Source organism: Halyomorpha halys, unplaced genomic scaffold (assembly GCF_000696795.3).
Source record: "Halyomorpha halys isolate HHAL.00 unplaced genomic scaffold, Hhal_1.1 Scaffold331.1, whole genome shotgun sequence".
NCBI classification, from domain to species: Eukaryota; Metazoa; Arthropoda; class Insecta; order Hemiptera; family Pentatomidae; genus Halyomorpha; species Halyomorpha halys.
This window is the reverse complement of record NW_027116263.1, coordinates 264,736-280,045: the sequence shown is the minus strand read 5'-3', so window position 1 is coordinate 280,045 and position 15,310 is coordinate 264,736. Positions and strand designations below refer to the sequence as shown.

Below are 15,310 nucleotides of genomic sequence, written 5' to 3'. Positions count from 1 at the left end.
AAAAAATACTTTAAGTGTGTTATATTTAGTTTTTTTAAAAATGGAAAATGTTAATGTAAGATAGTGTATATATCCGTCCAGTTAGGGTTTGATGGGCACGTTGTGTCAAAAATGGTAAAGTATTTCTCTCTTATGGAGCTTAACGTTTTGAAACAGCCGCATTTTTTTATTTTCCCGACTATTAAATATTAAAATATTAGCCCTAATAGAGCTATTTACGTTCAATGGTTCTTGAGATATAGATTTTTATAAAGTAACATTTCATAAAAATGTTATATGGAACATACTGAAATATCAGTAGCTAATTAATTTATTTTTAGAAATCAATATCTCAGGAACTATGTGATGATTTTAAAAAAGCTATATCTCGAGAACTATTGCATGTAAATAGATCTATTAGGGCTCATATTTTAGAAAATTTACTCTACTTCAAATGATGTTCTCTTAGGTTTCTAGTGTTGTTGGTACTTTTGAAGATGTAGAGTTCTGAATGAAAACTTTTAGAAACAGCCGCCATTTTTTATACCCCCTTACTATACTTGGCAGACTCATCAATTTTGACTAGTAATTAGACACAGTTTTCATTAAAGAAATCAAAAATTGGGGTGAAATGGCTGACTTTTTTTCTCTTCATGGGCTCTTGGACTATTTACACTTGCCTACCCTGGAAAAAAATTGCTAGAGAGCAGAAAGTCCCTTGCACATCTTCTAGTCAAATGGTTATTGTCTAACCTATCAAAATTGGTTTATTACATAAATAAATTAAATGTCTATTATATAACATGTTGGAATTTATTTATTTTATTTCAGATATTTGGACCTGTTCAGCAGATATTAAAATTTAGTACATTGGACGAGGTTATTGATAGGGCAAATAAAACCACGTACGGTCTCGCTGCTGGAATACTGACTAAAAATATCGACGTTGCAACTAAATTCGCTCATGCTGTCCAGGCCGGATCAGTATGGTAAGTAACTTAATTTTAAAATAATTATTTAACATTGTTATTGCTGAATCAGTATCTTTTAAATTGTTCAAATAACGGACAGTCTGTGGCTGAGGGAGTTGAGGCGTAGGTTTTTGCAGCATCTAAACTGCAGTGGTTGGAATCCGACCTGGAGGGTTGACTTTTATTTCTATGGTGGTTTCACGAAATGAAAACTAACCTCCCCCCCCTCTAATGCTTAGTGTGATACCCTGTAGCTAACCTCCACTCCTCCCCCCTTTTGTCAGAAATGACTAGGAAGGCAACTGTATTGTTGTAAAGCATTTTCTTTGTAAACCAAGTTTAGCTGCAGGATTCTCTTAAACCTCTTTCCTTCTTCTAAATACATTTTTGGTCCCCCCTTTCATGAATTAATTTATTTACCACCTTGCTGATTCATTCTTGCCACTGAGAGGTGTTCTAGGGACGCCATTACACTAGGCCCAGATTAAGCAAGATTCTACGGATGGTTAATTTGCGGCTTATTGTTGAAGGGTAAAAAATAAAAATATAAAATTTAAGTATTCCTTTAAATGGATGAGACAATAACAAATAAAATAATAGGTGAAAGAGAGAGAGAGAGAGAAAAAGAAAATGTGAACATGCACTATAATATGTTTGATAAAAGCAAACAGAATAAAGTAAAACAATATTTAATATAAAAATGAATAATATAGAAGATAGAAGAAAACATAAAATATAGAAAACTATAGGAAAATGATGAATGATAAAATGCTTGATAAAACAGAAAAAAAAAAACTTCTTTGAAAGATAAAAATATATTAAAGCGATATAAGGAAAATTTAATTCGAAAATAAATAAAAATTAAAAAGATAATTATTGGTTATAGAATACTACAAAATAAAACTGATCTAAAGAGCTTTGGATAAAAAATTATTAATAAATAATAATGGTAGATATTATTACAATATTATACAAGTTAATTAAATATTAGGATAAGTTGATTACTATTGCTATTATAATGTGGGCTATAGAAAGGAAAATATATGATGATACTTGCTTTGGTGAAAATGTACATTTATTATTTATTTTTTCTGATTTTATATTAAATGATAAAAAGTTCCTCAATCTCATATTAAAATATAAAAATATCCTGCTAGAATTGACCAGCGTAAATCCACACCCCAACCCAATTCCGTTTCATCTTGAACGGATCCTCGCGTTACTAAATCAATATACTCCTATATAATTATGTGTTTTCTTGAGTTGTAGTAGAAAGATTTTATGTTGATTTTATGAATGAGTTGTAGGTAAAGAATTTTCATTTTAAAAACAAACGTAGTGGCTTCTACCTTGGAGTAGCTGATATGAATTAAATAAATTTTAAATATTTTTGTTTAATTTTTAGTTTATACTAATTTTGTTTATATTTAGGATTAATTGCTACGATATAGTCACTCCTCAAACTCCTTTTGGTGGATACAAGATGTCTGGACAAGGACGTGAGCTGTAAGGTTTACGAAGTTTATTTTACTTTCTCTTAAATTATTACCATTTTTATTTATTTATTATTTGTTTTTTCAGGGGCAAGGATTCTCTCCACGAATATTTAGAAACTAAAACTGTTACAATGAAGATTCCAGAAAAAATGTCTTAGGTTAAAGCAAACGTAACGTACCAGATACCTCGATGGAATTTGTGATGAATGGATATATTGTTTTTTTATTGAACTTAAAAGTATTATTGTTTTGCGAAATATACAAAGGAAATAGTTTAAAAGAACAAAGAACTTTATAAATTTATATAAATCAAAAAATCTTTGTTTAATGTTTATATTTTTACATCAAATAAAATAGTGCAATTTAAATGACTTTTTCTTTTTTCTTCGGTAGAGAAAATTTCTAGAACTCCTTGCACCTCTCTTATGCATCAAGAGCCCAAGAGAAAAAAAAAAAGAAGTTATTTCACCCCAATTTTAAATTTTAATTACTAATCTAAATTGATGAGTCTGCCTAAAGTATAGGGAAAACAAAATGGTGGCTGTTGTAAAACGTTAAAAACTATTAATTTTTCTTTAAATAAATAATTCAATTTTTATCCATTTTTGTCTCAACATTTTATTTTTCTTATGAGTCCGACGTTTCGGCCAATCCGGCCATCCTCAGGGACATCTTTTATTACATGTATCATCCTTAACAATTCAAATTACTTAACATTATTATTTATAATTTATCTTACCTTAATACAATTATAATACTTGTATCCATTTACATATCTGAAAATATCAATTATACTGTAAATTTCAAAACAGATACAAGAAATTTGAACCAATACTATACAGAGATATTAAGTAAAATTAATTTATGAAAAATATAGGATAAATTAAATGTGGTTAGTTATAATTAGCCTAGATGGAATTTTACTAATGAAATAAAGAGGAAAATTAACAAAAATATAGTTATAATAAATTATCTTAATGCTTGAACTGAGTGGAGGAAGGTTACAAGCATTGATGTGATAAAGTTTTTACAAGTGACTGTGATCAATGAATTTTAATTTTGGTTTTAATGTAAAAGTTGACTAATTAGGTAATAAGACATAATGTAGGATATACTCATAAACAAAAGAATGTGTTTACCTAATGTTTTAATGTTTCATAGAAATTGTTGTTGTGACCTGGCCAGAATAACCTGCAAGAGAAGTTGGGTTTTTAAATAATTTTAGTTCCAAAATTGTATTAAGGTAAGATAAATTATAAATAATAATATCAAGTAATTTTAATTGTTAAGATCATACATGTAATAAAAGCTGTTTTGTGGTAGATGTCCCTGAAGATGGCCGAATCGGCCGAAACGTCGGAATTGTTCGGTGTTGAGACAAAAATGGATAAAAATTGAATTATTTATTTTTAAAAAATCAACCAGTCTCAAGAAAAAGTTTAAGATTGTAAATATTAATTTTTCATTCGGAGTTCTATATCATTAAAACTACCTACAACAGTAGAAACCCTAATAGAACATAATTTAAAGTAATGTAAATTTGAAAGAATATGAGCTCTGATAGAGCTATTTCCGTTAAATATTTCACGAAATATATATTTTTAGAAACCAATATTACAACTAAATATTTAGTGAAAAATCAGTAGTTAGTGAATTTATTTTGGAAAATCTATGTCTCAGGAACTATTGGACGTAGAGATGTGCGCCATCACTCAAACTAATGCTAGTTTAACCTGTTATAAAATAGTTCCAGGCACTAATCTTCCTAGCGTAGAAGTTTTTATGATATTCGTAAAGTAATATGAATTTTGCATATAAAATTTTATCCGAACAACTAGAAAGCACTTTATATTAACAAATATATAATGAAAACTAGTACTCCTACGAAGTTATGTGTCATAAACTACTTTATATTATATTATATTAAACTAGCTTCAATTTTAGTGATGGCAGACATCTCTATTATGGTTCCTGAGATATGTTTGAACTTTTATACAAACGACAAGAAGTCAATATTTTGTTGAACATCATAAAACTACAACATCTACAAAGATAAATATTTTATAATACATTCAACTAGTTTTAATCTGAGTGCTAAAAGACATCTGTACGTCTCATAGTTCCTGAGATATAGTTTATGGTTCCAAAATTAATTTAAAAACTACTGATTTTTTGTTATTTTCTTGTTAAATTAAGCTTCTTTTTAAAAACTGTATTTCAAGAACGAACGTGAAAAACTCCATTAGGAATCATATTTTGCCAAATGTCCACTACTTTAAATGATGTTCCATTAGATTTTATAGTTTTTTTTTTGGGGGGGGGGGATTGCCCTCTAATATTTTTTGTGTTATGATCTCTTGTGAGATTGTAACCTGTCGTACATCGACCAAAACACAATGTATTTGAAAGGCTGTTTTCATTAAAGTAATAAAAAGTTGGGATAAAATAAAAGACTTTTTTCCTACCATGCTCTTGTACTATAAATAAGGATCATGAAAGGGGAATTTTAAAATAATGGGGAGTCTTAACATTTTGGGTCTTAAGTCTGCGAGACGTTGGTTGATATTCACGACGTCCATCTAACACACGCAGGAATTATTTAATAAAAATATAGATAATAAAAAAAAGCTTTATTAATTAATTGATGTTATTAATAACAGTTCAATTAGTTAGATAAAAAATTCCTACACCGACTCCAATTTATTAGAAATCTTTATTTTCGGAGGCTGAAACGTCTTTTGTCAAATATGACGTAATGACATCGTACTATATGTACCTTAGTACTTCGAATACTTAGGTAAAGATCTAATTTTGTTCCTTTTAAGATTACTAAAGGTATGGACTTCTGAATCTTATGGTCAGTTAAGAATTAGTGAATTTTAATAACATCCATATTTGCCTCAAGTAGGTATTATTTAATAGAAAAAAACTTCAAAAAATGTTTTATTAATTAAATTATGTTATTTATAAGAGTTCATTCAGTTAGATAAAAAATTTAGTCATTTCTGCATTATTCTGTTGGAAAGGATCAGATATCTCGAAAAAATATGATAACGTAATGTTCAATTGGGAAGTGGAAAGATATCCTATAACATCTTGATATCCTCTCCAGGAAGCAGCGTAGTTCATAGGCGTAAAGCCCCATTTGTCTTCAGCGTCCCTGTTTGCCATAGAACTAAGAAGTAGCTTCACTATTTCAAAGTGACCTCGGCTAGCACTGCGGTGCAAGGGTGTCCTTCCATTGAGATCGGGTTGAAAATCATCCATTCCATCCTGCAAAAGCAATGTTACAACATCAGTGTGTCCTTCCCTCGAAGCCAAGAACAGTGGTGTTTCATGATTAACATTAATGCGTCTACGCTCCTGAGAATCTTTATCTAAAATCATTCGGGCTATTTCTTTATGGCCATTTAATGCGGCATAGTGAATAGCATAGTTCTGCCACTTATCTCCTATGTCTCTATCAGCTTCCGGGAGGAGAATTTTAACACAATTTGAGGATCCGTCCCTAGAAGCAATATGTAGCGGTGTGGTTTGATTTTTGTCGATTGCGTCAACCCAAGCCCCATGCTTCAAAAGTTCTAGAACTGTTTCTCGTTCTTCTGCATTTGGTGAGCTGTTCCGTCTCGTGTTGTACTTCCCACAAGCAAGGTGAAGTGGTGAACTACCGTTTACATTTCTCTTAAAAACTAGTGATCCGAGCCGAAGTAATGTCTCAACAATCCCAGGATGTCTTTCCCTTGAAGCGAAGTGCAATGGAGTCATGCCATCAATGTCAGATGCTTCTTTGTCAGCTCCTGCATTCAACAAGATAGTCACTACATCATCGTGACCCTCGAGCGAAGCCAAATGAAGTGGCCTTGTCAAATAATTACTTTTGGCGTCTTTGTCAAAACCAGCACTTAGAAGCAATTCGACTATTTCCAGCGATCCTGCGATTGCAGCAAAGTGCAAAGGAGTGTATCCATCATTGTCAGTTAGATCTACAAGAGGCAGAGGATCAGAAAGCAGTAATTGGACAATCTCAAACAGACCCCGCTTGCAGGCGATGTGTAGTGGAGTCGTACCATTGACATCGGCCGAATTCTTATTGGCTCCGAAATCCAAAAGCTGTTTCACTATTTCAACGTGACCATTCTCACAGGCGTAGTGGAGTGGTGTGTATTTACGTTCATCTCTACTTTCCAATGAAGGACCATATGATATCAACATTCTCAAAACTTCTGTCAATCCGAGATAAGAAGCAATGTGTATTGATGTCAACCTATGCAGTTCCGTAGCATTGTTCCAGCTGGAATTAACCTTCACATCAGAATTTGCTTCTAGAAATGCTGTGAATTTGTTTTTAGGGAGTTTTCTTGCCCCAGTTTCTAAAATTAATTGAACCAAATCTGTACTTCTTGAATGAATTGAAGAAGATAGAGGAATGTTACCGTGGATGTCAATCAGTTCTATATTTGCACCAAAACTGATGAGTAGTTTAGTTGCCTCCAAAAAACCCTTTCCATTGGCATAGTTAAGAATGACAGTCGGGTAGCTGTCGAAATTTACTGTCTTGTTCAATAGAAGTCCTGCGAGTTCCAATGATTTATTTGCAAATGCATCGAAAAGAACTTTTGATCCCAAGAAACTTTCATCTTCCACTCTTGCCCCATGGTCAAGCAGCAGTTCTATAAAAGGTTCAAGAGATCGCTGAAACGCCACGTCCAGCGGTGTGCGGCCATCCTCCCTCATCACGTTGGGGTCAGCGCTCTTGGACAGGAGGAAGTGCATTAGCTCGCTGTCATTTCTTTCTATCGCCAAATGCAATGCCGTGACGTTGTTACATCCTCTTCGACTGACGTCATCTCCATATTCTAGCAAAGTCTTGATCACTTCTATCTTCGAGTTGCTCGCAGCCCAATGGAGGGGTGCGTAGCAAACATTATCTTCTACATTAAAACTTGCATTCTGGGATAGCAGATACTCGACGATACTGGCATACCCCTTGGCAGCAGCTTCATGCAGCGCCGTCCGCCCCATCAGATTTCGTATATTCACGTCGGCACCGAGGTCCACAATAGTCTTCACTGCAGTCAGAGTTTCGTTTTCTTCTTTAGAGATTATTCTGGAATTTTGATAATTTTTAGATTCGAGTTCGGTCTCTTCAGAGAAATTTGATTTCGTCGGTTTAGGTTCGTTCATCAAAGCGAGAATCAGAGGAGTGTTTCCGGTTTCTCCTTTACTATCGATGCTTGCCCCGTGTTCAAGGAAGACCTTAATTATGTTAAGGTACCTGCCCATTGCGGCATAATGTATTGCGGCGTTACCTAAATCGTCTTTTATTATTAAACTTGCGTTTCTTGAAATAAGTAAATTTACAACAGCCGGAAGACCACTAGCTGCTAGCATTAAAGGTGTCTTCCTCCCTATCCCTCCCCTAATATTAACATTTCCTCCATGATCGAGTAGCAACTTAAGAGCATGAAGGTTTCCTTTCCTTGCTGCATGGTGTATCGCAGAATAACCAAGTACGTCTTCTATTTCTATACTCGCATTTCTCGAAATAAGTAAATCAACAATTGGTTGAAAGGGCAAACTAATAGCGATATGTAGTGGTGTCAAACCCTCTACATCTCTAACATCAATATCCGCACCAATGTCAAGTAGAGTTTCAACAATTTGAAAGCGATTCTTCATAACTGCATAGAGTATGGCAGAATTGCCCATTTTATCTTGTATATCCAGATTAGCGTTTCTTGCAATAAGTAAATTGACGATAGCTTCATTACCAACCATAGCAGCGTAATGTATAGCTGTAATACCCGTATTTCCTTTAACGTCGATATTTGCTCCATGATCAAGAAGCATTTTGGTGGCTTGAAAATTTTGGTTCCACAATGAATAGAGTAATGCAGGATAAAAATTACTATCTTTTAATTCTATACTAGCATTTCTTAAAATTAGTAATTCCATCGTAGCGAGGTCTCCTCTGTGGACAGCGTACATCAACGGCGTTATGCCATAAATTTGTCTAACATTGATATTAGCTCCATGGTCAAGGAGTTTCTTAATCACATCAGAATTCCCGCTCTCGACTGCCAAGTGCAGGGCGGTCTCCCTATTATTGTTTTTTAATTCTAAACTAGCATTTCTTGAAATGAGGAAATCCACAACAGCTTCATTACCTTGTTCAGCTGCTAGCATTAAAGGTGTATTACCATTGTTTCCTCTACTATCGACCACCGCACCATGATCAAGAATCGATTTGATAGCATCGATGTGTTTATAACTAACTGCTACGTGTAGTGCTGTGTCATTATTATTTTTTCTTATCTCCAAACTGGCATTTCTTGAAATTAGTAAATCAACAATGGCCGGATATCCTTTCCAAGCGGCCAACATTAACGGCGTCATCCCCTCATTCCCTAATATATCGACATCCGCCCCGTAATGAAGAAGTGTCTCGACCACGTCAAAGTTTCCAATCAATACTGCATAGTGCAACGCGGATATATCACTATTATCTTTTAAGTCTAAACTGGCATTTCTTGAAATAAGTAAGATGACAATATGTTTGTCACCTTTCCCAGCAGCGAGCATCAGAGGTGTAATTCCATTAATACCTTTAGCATTGATATCAGCCCCGTGATCAAGAAGCGACTTGATCACATCAACGGATTTGTATCTCACTGCAACGTGTATCGCTGTTTCATTATTTGCTTTTCTTAATTCCAGACTAGCATTTCTAGAAATAAGTAAATTAGCAATATCAAGATGGCCTTTCCAAGCTGCCAACATGAGAGGTGTGCTACCTTCATCTCCTTCAACATCAACACCCGCTCCGTGGTCCAGAAGCGCCTCGACAACACGAAGATTTCCCGAAAATACCGAATAGTGCAGTGCGGCTATATTATTATCATCTTTTATTTCTAGATCAGCATTTTTGGAAATGAGTGAATCGACAATGTCTTCAGCGCCGTTCAGAGCAGCTAGCATCAAAGGTGTCATTCCATTTTTTCCTTTGGAATTTACATCCGACCCATTATCCAGCAGTTCAGAAACCTCTTCTAGCCTCCTCCGAGACACAGCTATGTGTAGTGGAGTATTAACGGTTTGTGTATCTCTTACTACCCGATGACCAATCGTAGTTTCCTGATGGACTGGCAACAAATCTCTGCTAATTTTACCACCTATGTTTTCCCATAGGATCATAGTTTTAACGTTATTATCATAGTCTTCTTTTGGATAATTCACCTCCTGAAAAATAAGAAATGAAATTGGATAAAATGTTACAGAAAATAAAAATACTTCTATCTATACCAACTGCAAGTAATTTGTATTGTATACATTGTAGAGACAGCGATAAATAGAAGGACTTTATGCTTTTAAGCCACCTCCACTCGGGAACAATAGTTGGTAAGCTTAAACAAGAGGACAATATTGGTTTCCACTAAAAACACTCTAGTATTAATCTAATATATATCAAAATGGCAGTATTAGAATATGGTTTGCAATGAGAAATTCCTTGGGGGAAAAAGTATACTAAAGAGGGCAATACCCGGTTTTAACATTACAATTGTTAAGTTTTGCAGGAATTTCTTAATTAAATCATACATTTTTCGAGAATAGCTCAATGGATTTTTACTGTTCGTGAATCGAATTTGTAACTGAATTTTCTTTTCCGTACATACTTTCTCATCATCCGTTCCTTTCTCACCGATATATTACGCAAAGGAAACCAAAATGGTTCCAATTAATTCCTTTTCTCTCAATCCGCTAGTGTTCCTCAAGGTATTATCCTCGGTACCATCCTCTACACAGTTTGCCATCCCAACCATTCATAACACTATCCTCATCACGCATGCCGATGACACATGTGTGCTCACAGTTAATAATAACCCTTTAATTGCATCCCAAACTCTCCAATGTAATTGGAGGATCAAAATAAATCTCCGCAAATACCATCAAATCATCTTTACTATCTGTCCTAAACCTACCGACTGCCATATCCTTTAATAATGTTGCTCTTACCCTTGTAGAACAGATCCGCTACCTAGGACTACATCTGGTCAAACGACTAAACTATAATCCTCACACAAGACAATAAACTGCACGTTGATTCCGACTATAACAGCACTTACAAAACAAATGGTCTAAATTTAAATCCATTATAAAAGACTGATCTACATGACTATAAACAGGCCTATCTGGTATACGGACATACAGAGTTGAGCTTAGGGGCTCCACAAAATCGAATTTCTCTTGTATCCAATCCTTACAATCCAAAACCCTCAATGCTCCTTACTATCTCTATACAAATAAAATCATCCATAAAGACTTTAGTGTTCCATATTTAACCGATCAAGCCCCAACTAGATATCAATCCTTATTAAGGTGCTACCAATGGGTTCTTCTTTACATTGCAAGTTGAATTTTTTTTTTAATTTAATGGCCAAATCACTTCACTATTTTAATTAATAAAATGTTCAACATTTCGGTTAAAACACCATGCTCAGGAACAAATATTTTTATTAAAGTATATTCTGAAAGTTATAGAGGAGATTATAAAAGGTTTATCAAGATGACTGTGATCATACGGAATTGCACCAGATATTCCAGAGCCTTCTAAATCAATCTCCCATGCCTGATATTCTGCCTATTCAATACTATTTATTGATTAAATTTTACATTTTAGAATTTTATGTCTCTAACTTAAATTATTTAGGTTAAAAAGTATTACTCCAGAATTTTAGTTTGTAAATAATATATGCATAATCTACACTCATACCATTCATATCAGTTTGTAATTATTTTGATTAACCTGTTATAACTTCCTACAATAGAGTCTATGATATATATAAATAATATATGAAGTTTATTTAAGCTGAAATTAAATTTGTTAATTAAAAGACAAAAACAACAAAAATTTCAAATAATTCCTGTCAAAGTAGCGGGCAATTCATTTTTCAAAGAAGGTTTGGGAATCGGCAACCTTTGTCACTTTTAGGTTCCGTTCGGGTTATGGATGATAGTCTCTTCCCGGTAAAATGGTTTCCCGTGTTTTTAGAGGACCTATAGTAAATAATTGCCCACTTTACTAATTTTAATTAATAAAATGTTCAACGTTTCGGCTAAAACATTCTCTGGAACAAATATTTATAACTACACATTAAAATATACACTCAAACTTCTATGGTAGAGGGTTATAATCAAGATGGCTGTGATCATACAGAATTGTAACGGATATACCAAGGCTATCTAAATCAAACTCCTCTGCCTAATATTCTGTTTTGCAAATATTATTCATTGATTAAAATTCGTAGAATTTAAAATGTCTAATTTAAATTATTTAGGTCAAAAACTGCTTTCGTACTTCTTTAGTTTATTAATAATATTTGCATAATGTACACTCATACTATTCGTTTGTAAATATTTTGATTAACCTTATATAACTTTAAATATTATTGAGTAAACTAAAATTCTAGAGTAACATGAATTAATTTTTTAACCTAAATTATTTGAATTTAACATTTTAAATTCTACAAATTATAATCAATTTTAAATTTAAAATTAGTGAAACAGTTTTGCCTTTAAAAATAACTAATTTAATTTCACCTTAAATTAACTTTGAGTGCTCTGGCAATACTGAGTGCTGGAAAACCTACCTAGTATGGTTATCAAAGTCATGTGGACTATTATTATATGTACCGCTATTATATTATGTTATATCAATATATGTATAATATATCATCAAGATTGTAAAGCTGCAACATCATATATTGATTAAAATATTATTAAAAATACAACTTCTTAGTGAAATGAAAGCCAATGCAATCATTTCGGAACGAAAACCCGAGAAGTAATCTATTAATTATTAAAAAGGACGTCAAGCAACACGAAGAAGAACACTTCTACAAGAAACATCCCTTTGCGCGCTTCTAGAGCGCGTAGTTTAGGAGATACAAAATAATTTGGACGTTATCGGCCATAACTCGCTCCCTGTTCATCCGATCGCCTTCATTCTTGCGGCATTCGATTCAGCATTAAATTTTCTACAAAATTTAGCCTGGACTACCTCCAGCCGAGAGGAGGTCATACTGACCAGGATGTGAATTGGTCACGCGAGGCTCACTCACTCCTGTCTTATCGCAAAACAAACACTACCGGAAAGTGAATATTGTAACAACAATTTAACAATTAGCCATATTTTCCAAGAATGCACATATTTCACACCTCAATAGCTTAGGATTAAACTCGGACATTTCAAAAACCCTCAAGGATGATAATATAACAATAAAATTAGTATTTCAGTTTTTAAAATCAAATGGTTTACTCACACAAATCGTACATCGTACAGACAAAAAATAATAATAATAAATAAATAAAGTTAAAACGATTTTAAGCAAAATTAAATAAGAACTAAATAGCGTTGATAACTAGTTCTATTTTACGCCATTAAACAAAAACAAACAAACCACAGACTGCAATCATAGAACAAAAAGTTAGGGAAACTCAAAAGTACAAAAAGCGAGTTTAATAATTTATTTAACCAGTAAGACAACTGACTTTTCACAGATGGTTCCAGGTACACTTATTCTGTTGAATTCCAACCCGACCGTATAATAGGCTCTGCTAGAGCTCTGTTTTCCTCTCTTAAGGCACATTCACATGCAAGCGGGAATTCCACAAGGTCTCCAAGACTAATTCCTTACAAGGGCAACCTTGATTTGATATTATTAGGTGAGGACATGGGAACTAGAGAACTAAATACAACCGCGTTTATAAACTCCAGTAAGGAAGTTTGTCTTAAAATAAATATGTATAGAAGAAAATACATGGTACATAGCAGTAGAAATGCGAGCAATTTTTGTGATATAGATATAGGAGGAAATACGTTTGAACAGGTAGATAGATTTATTTAGGTTATAAGGTAAGTAGAAAAAACGAAATTGATGAGAAAATAAAAGCGAGCTTGAAGAAGGGAAATCCTTGTCATTTTTCCATTTTTAAACTCCTTATATCCAAAAAATTAGAGTTTACAAAACTATTATCCTTCGCGAGGGTAGTGGACACAAATAAATTTCTGTTTTATTATTTACGTTTAAATAACTTAAAACGTTCTTACTATAATGAGAACAAACAGCACAACACAAAGCTTGATGGCAACCAATAGACCGCTGTTACAAAACTGTTGCAAAAAACGGTTTTAGCTCAACAATCGATATATTCACAGTTTGCCACAGAGCAACATGTATACAATAAAAAAATGAATGTTTACATCTCATTTTAATACTCACTGTTCTTTATGGATGCGAGACGTGACCTCTTACACCAAGGGATAAACAGCGACTTAAGTTTTTCGAAAATAAAGTATTGTGTAAAATATTCGGAACGAAAAATAATGAGTTAACGGTAGAATTTAGAAGTTTATAGAACGCTGAATCGAGGGACCTATACCCGGTAAATATAATTCAGATTATAGCATTGCGGCGCATAAGATGGGGTTGTACCGTTGTAAGACTTAGTAACGAGCGGATCCCTAAAATGTTGATAAACACTGAACCGACGAGTAAACGTCCTAGGGGTAGACCGAAACGAAGATGGGAGGATTGCGTTAAAACTTATTTAGTGAAATTGGGTTTGGAGAAGCGTCAATGGAAGGATGTATGTTGAGAGTGATTGGAGGTGTCGGCATGGAAGCTTTGGGTTCGTTGGGCCTTTATTATTATTATTGCTATTATTTAATTTTTTTTTCATAAGCACGACAAACCGTGGAGATCCGACCGCAAGATCAAGGCCGCGCGCGTTGTACTAGTAATAATACATCCGGCGTTTCTTGTCGTGATTTTTTTTGTTTGGGTTCGTTACTCCCACGCCTATTTTTGTGAGTGCCACCCATTGGATAACGTGCCTCAAAAATGCCCGGAGGAGGCTGTGAGTGATTGTTGTAAATGATATGCTTGAAAAAAACCCGGGTGGGCCGGGGATTGAACTCACAACCTTTGATTTGTAGACAGGCGCGTTACCACGCTGCTACAGCCACAATTAATTATTTAATTAAATATTTTGTAATAAAATAAAAGTTGCCTGAATTTTAATTTTTTTTTAAATTCGGCCAACTTTAGTATAAATATTTCTTTCGTATAAAATAAAAATCCATTTTACCTGAAAGTCAAGTTGTCGTGCTGGATTAGAATTGTAGTGAGGATAAAATATATCAGGCAACAAATTAGAAAATAAGTAATTTTTTACTTAATTATTTTCATTAATTACATATCAAATCAGAAATGCTCTAAATAAATTAACCTTTTTCGTTTCCATAAATATTGCGGATTGGGGCTCCACTAAACAATCAAATTCCTTTCGTATTCAACCCTTACAGTCTAAAATTAAATAAATGTAAGTAGAATATAGTAAACAGTAAATAATGTAGTAAATAAATTTAATAGAAGTGAAATATTAAATTTTGAATTACATGAAGACAAAGCATAAACCATATCTATAGCAGACAGATTATTTTTAATAATAGGTTAATTGAGAACAATTGCCCAACTACGACTCTCCGGTAAATATACAATTACTCTAAGATCCACAAAAATATAATTTGGAGCCACAGAAGCTTTGTCCAGCTTGTGATGGAACGGCGCTGGAGGATGTTTCCTTTCTTTTGACAAATTTTCCCACGTATCATGAGAACTGAATCCGATACATGCCAAAACTAAGCAATATTAACCAAAACCAGTTGTATGAATTTCTATCTGTACCCTCAGGATTGGATCTTAAACTTTTTTTTATCTATGTAACACAAAACCTATTGCCTAATATCTGTCGTCACAATAGGGGGTATAGTTTTTTTATTTTATTAAATTTTTTTTTTTTTAT

At 33.5% G+C, this 15,310-nt stretch overlaps 2 protein-coding genes across 3 annotated transcripts in view; one reads left to right on the top strand and one right to left on the bottom strand.

Moving 5' to 3' along the window:
- Positions 1–2,814, top strand: part of LOC106681371 (aldehyde dehydrogenase 1A1) — a 26,065-nt gene extending 23,251 nt beyond the window's left edge. Inside the window, exons 10-12 of the mRNA XM_014421647.3 lie at positions 811–968; positions 2,382–2,456; positions 2,532–2,814. Of these exons, the coding sequence (XP_014277133.1) occupies positions 811–968; positions 2,382–2,456; positions 2,532–2,604 (306 nt within the window). The 3' untranslated portion in view covers positions 2,605–2,814. The remainder of the gene's footprint in view (positions 1–810; positions 969–2,381; positions 2,457–2,531) is intronic.
- A 2,562-nt stretch (positions 2,815–5,376) lies between these two features.
- LOC106681368 (serine/threonine-protein phosphatase 6 regulatory ankyrin repeat subunit B) overlaps positions 5,377–15,310 on the bottom strand; it is a 15,869-nt gene continuing 5,935 nt past the window's right edge. For both annotated transcript variants that reach the window (XM_067053074.1, XM_014421644.3), the window contains exon 2: positions 5,377–9,685. In XM_067053074.1, coding sequence (XP_066909175.1) covers positions 5,429–9,640 — 4,212 coding nt within the window. In that variant the 5' untranslated portion in view covers positions 9,641–9,685 and the 3' untranslated portion in view covers positions 5,377–5,428. The remainder of the gene's footprint in view (positions 9,686–15,310) is intronic.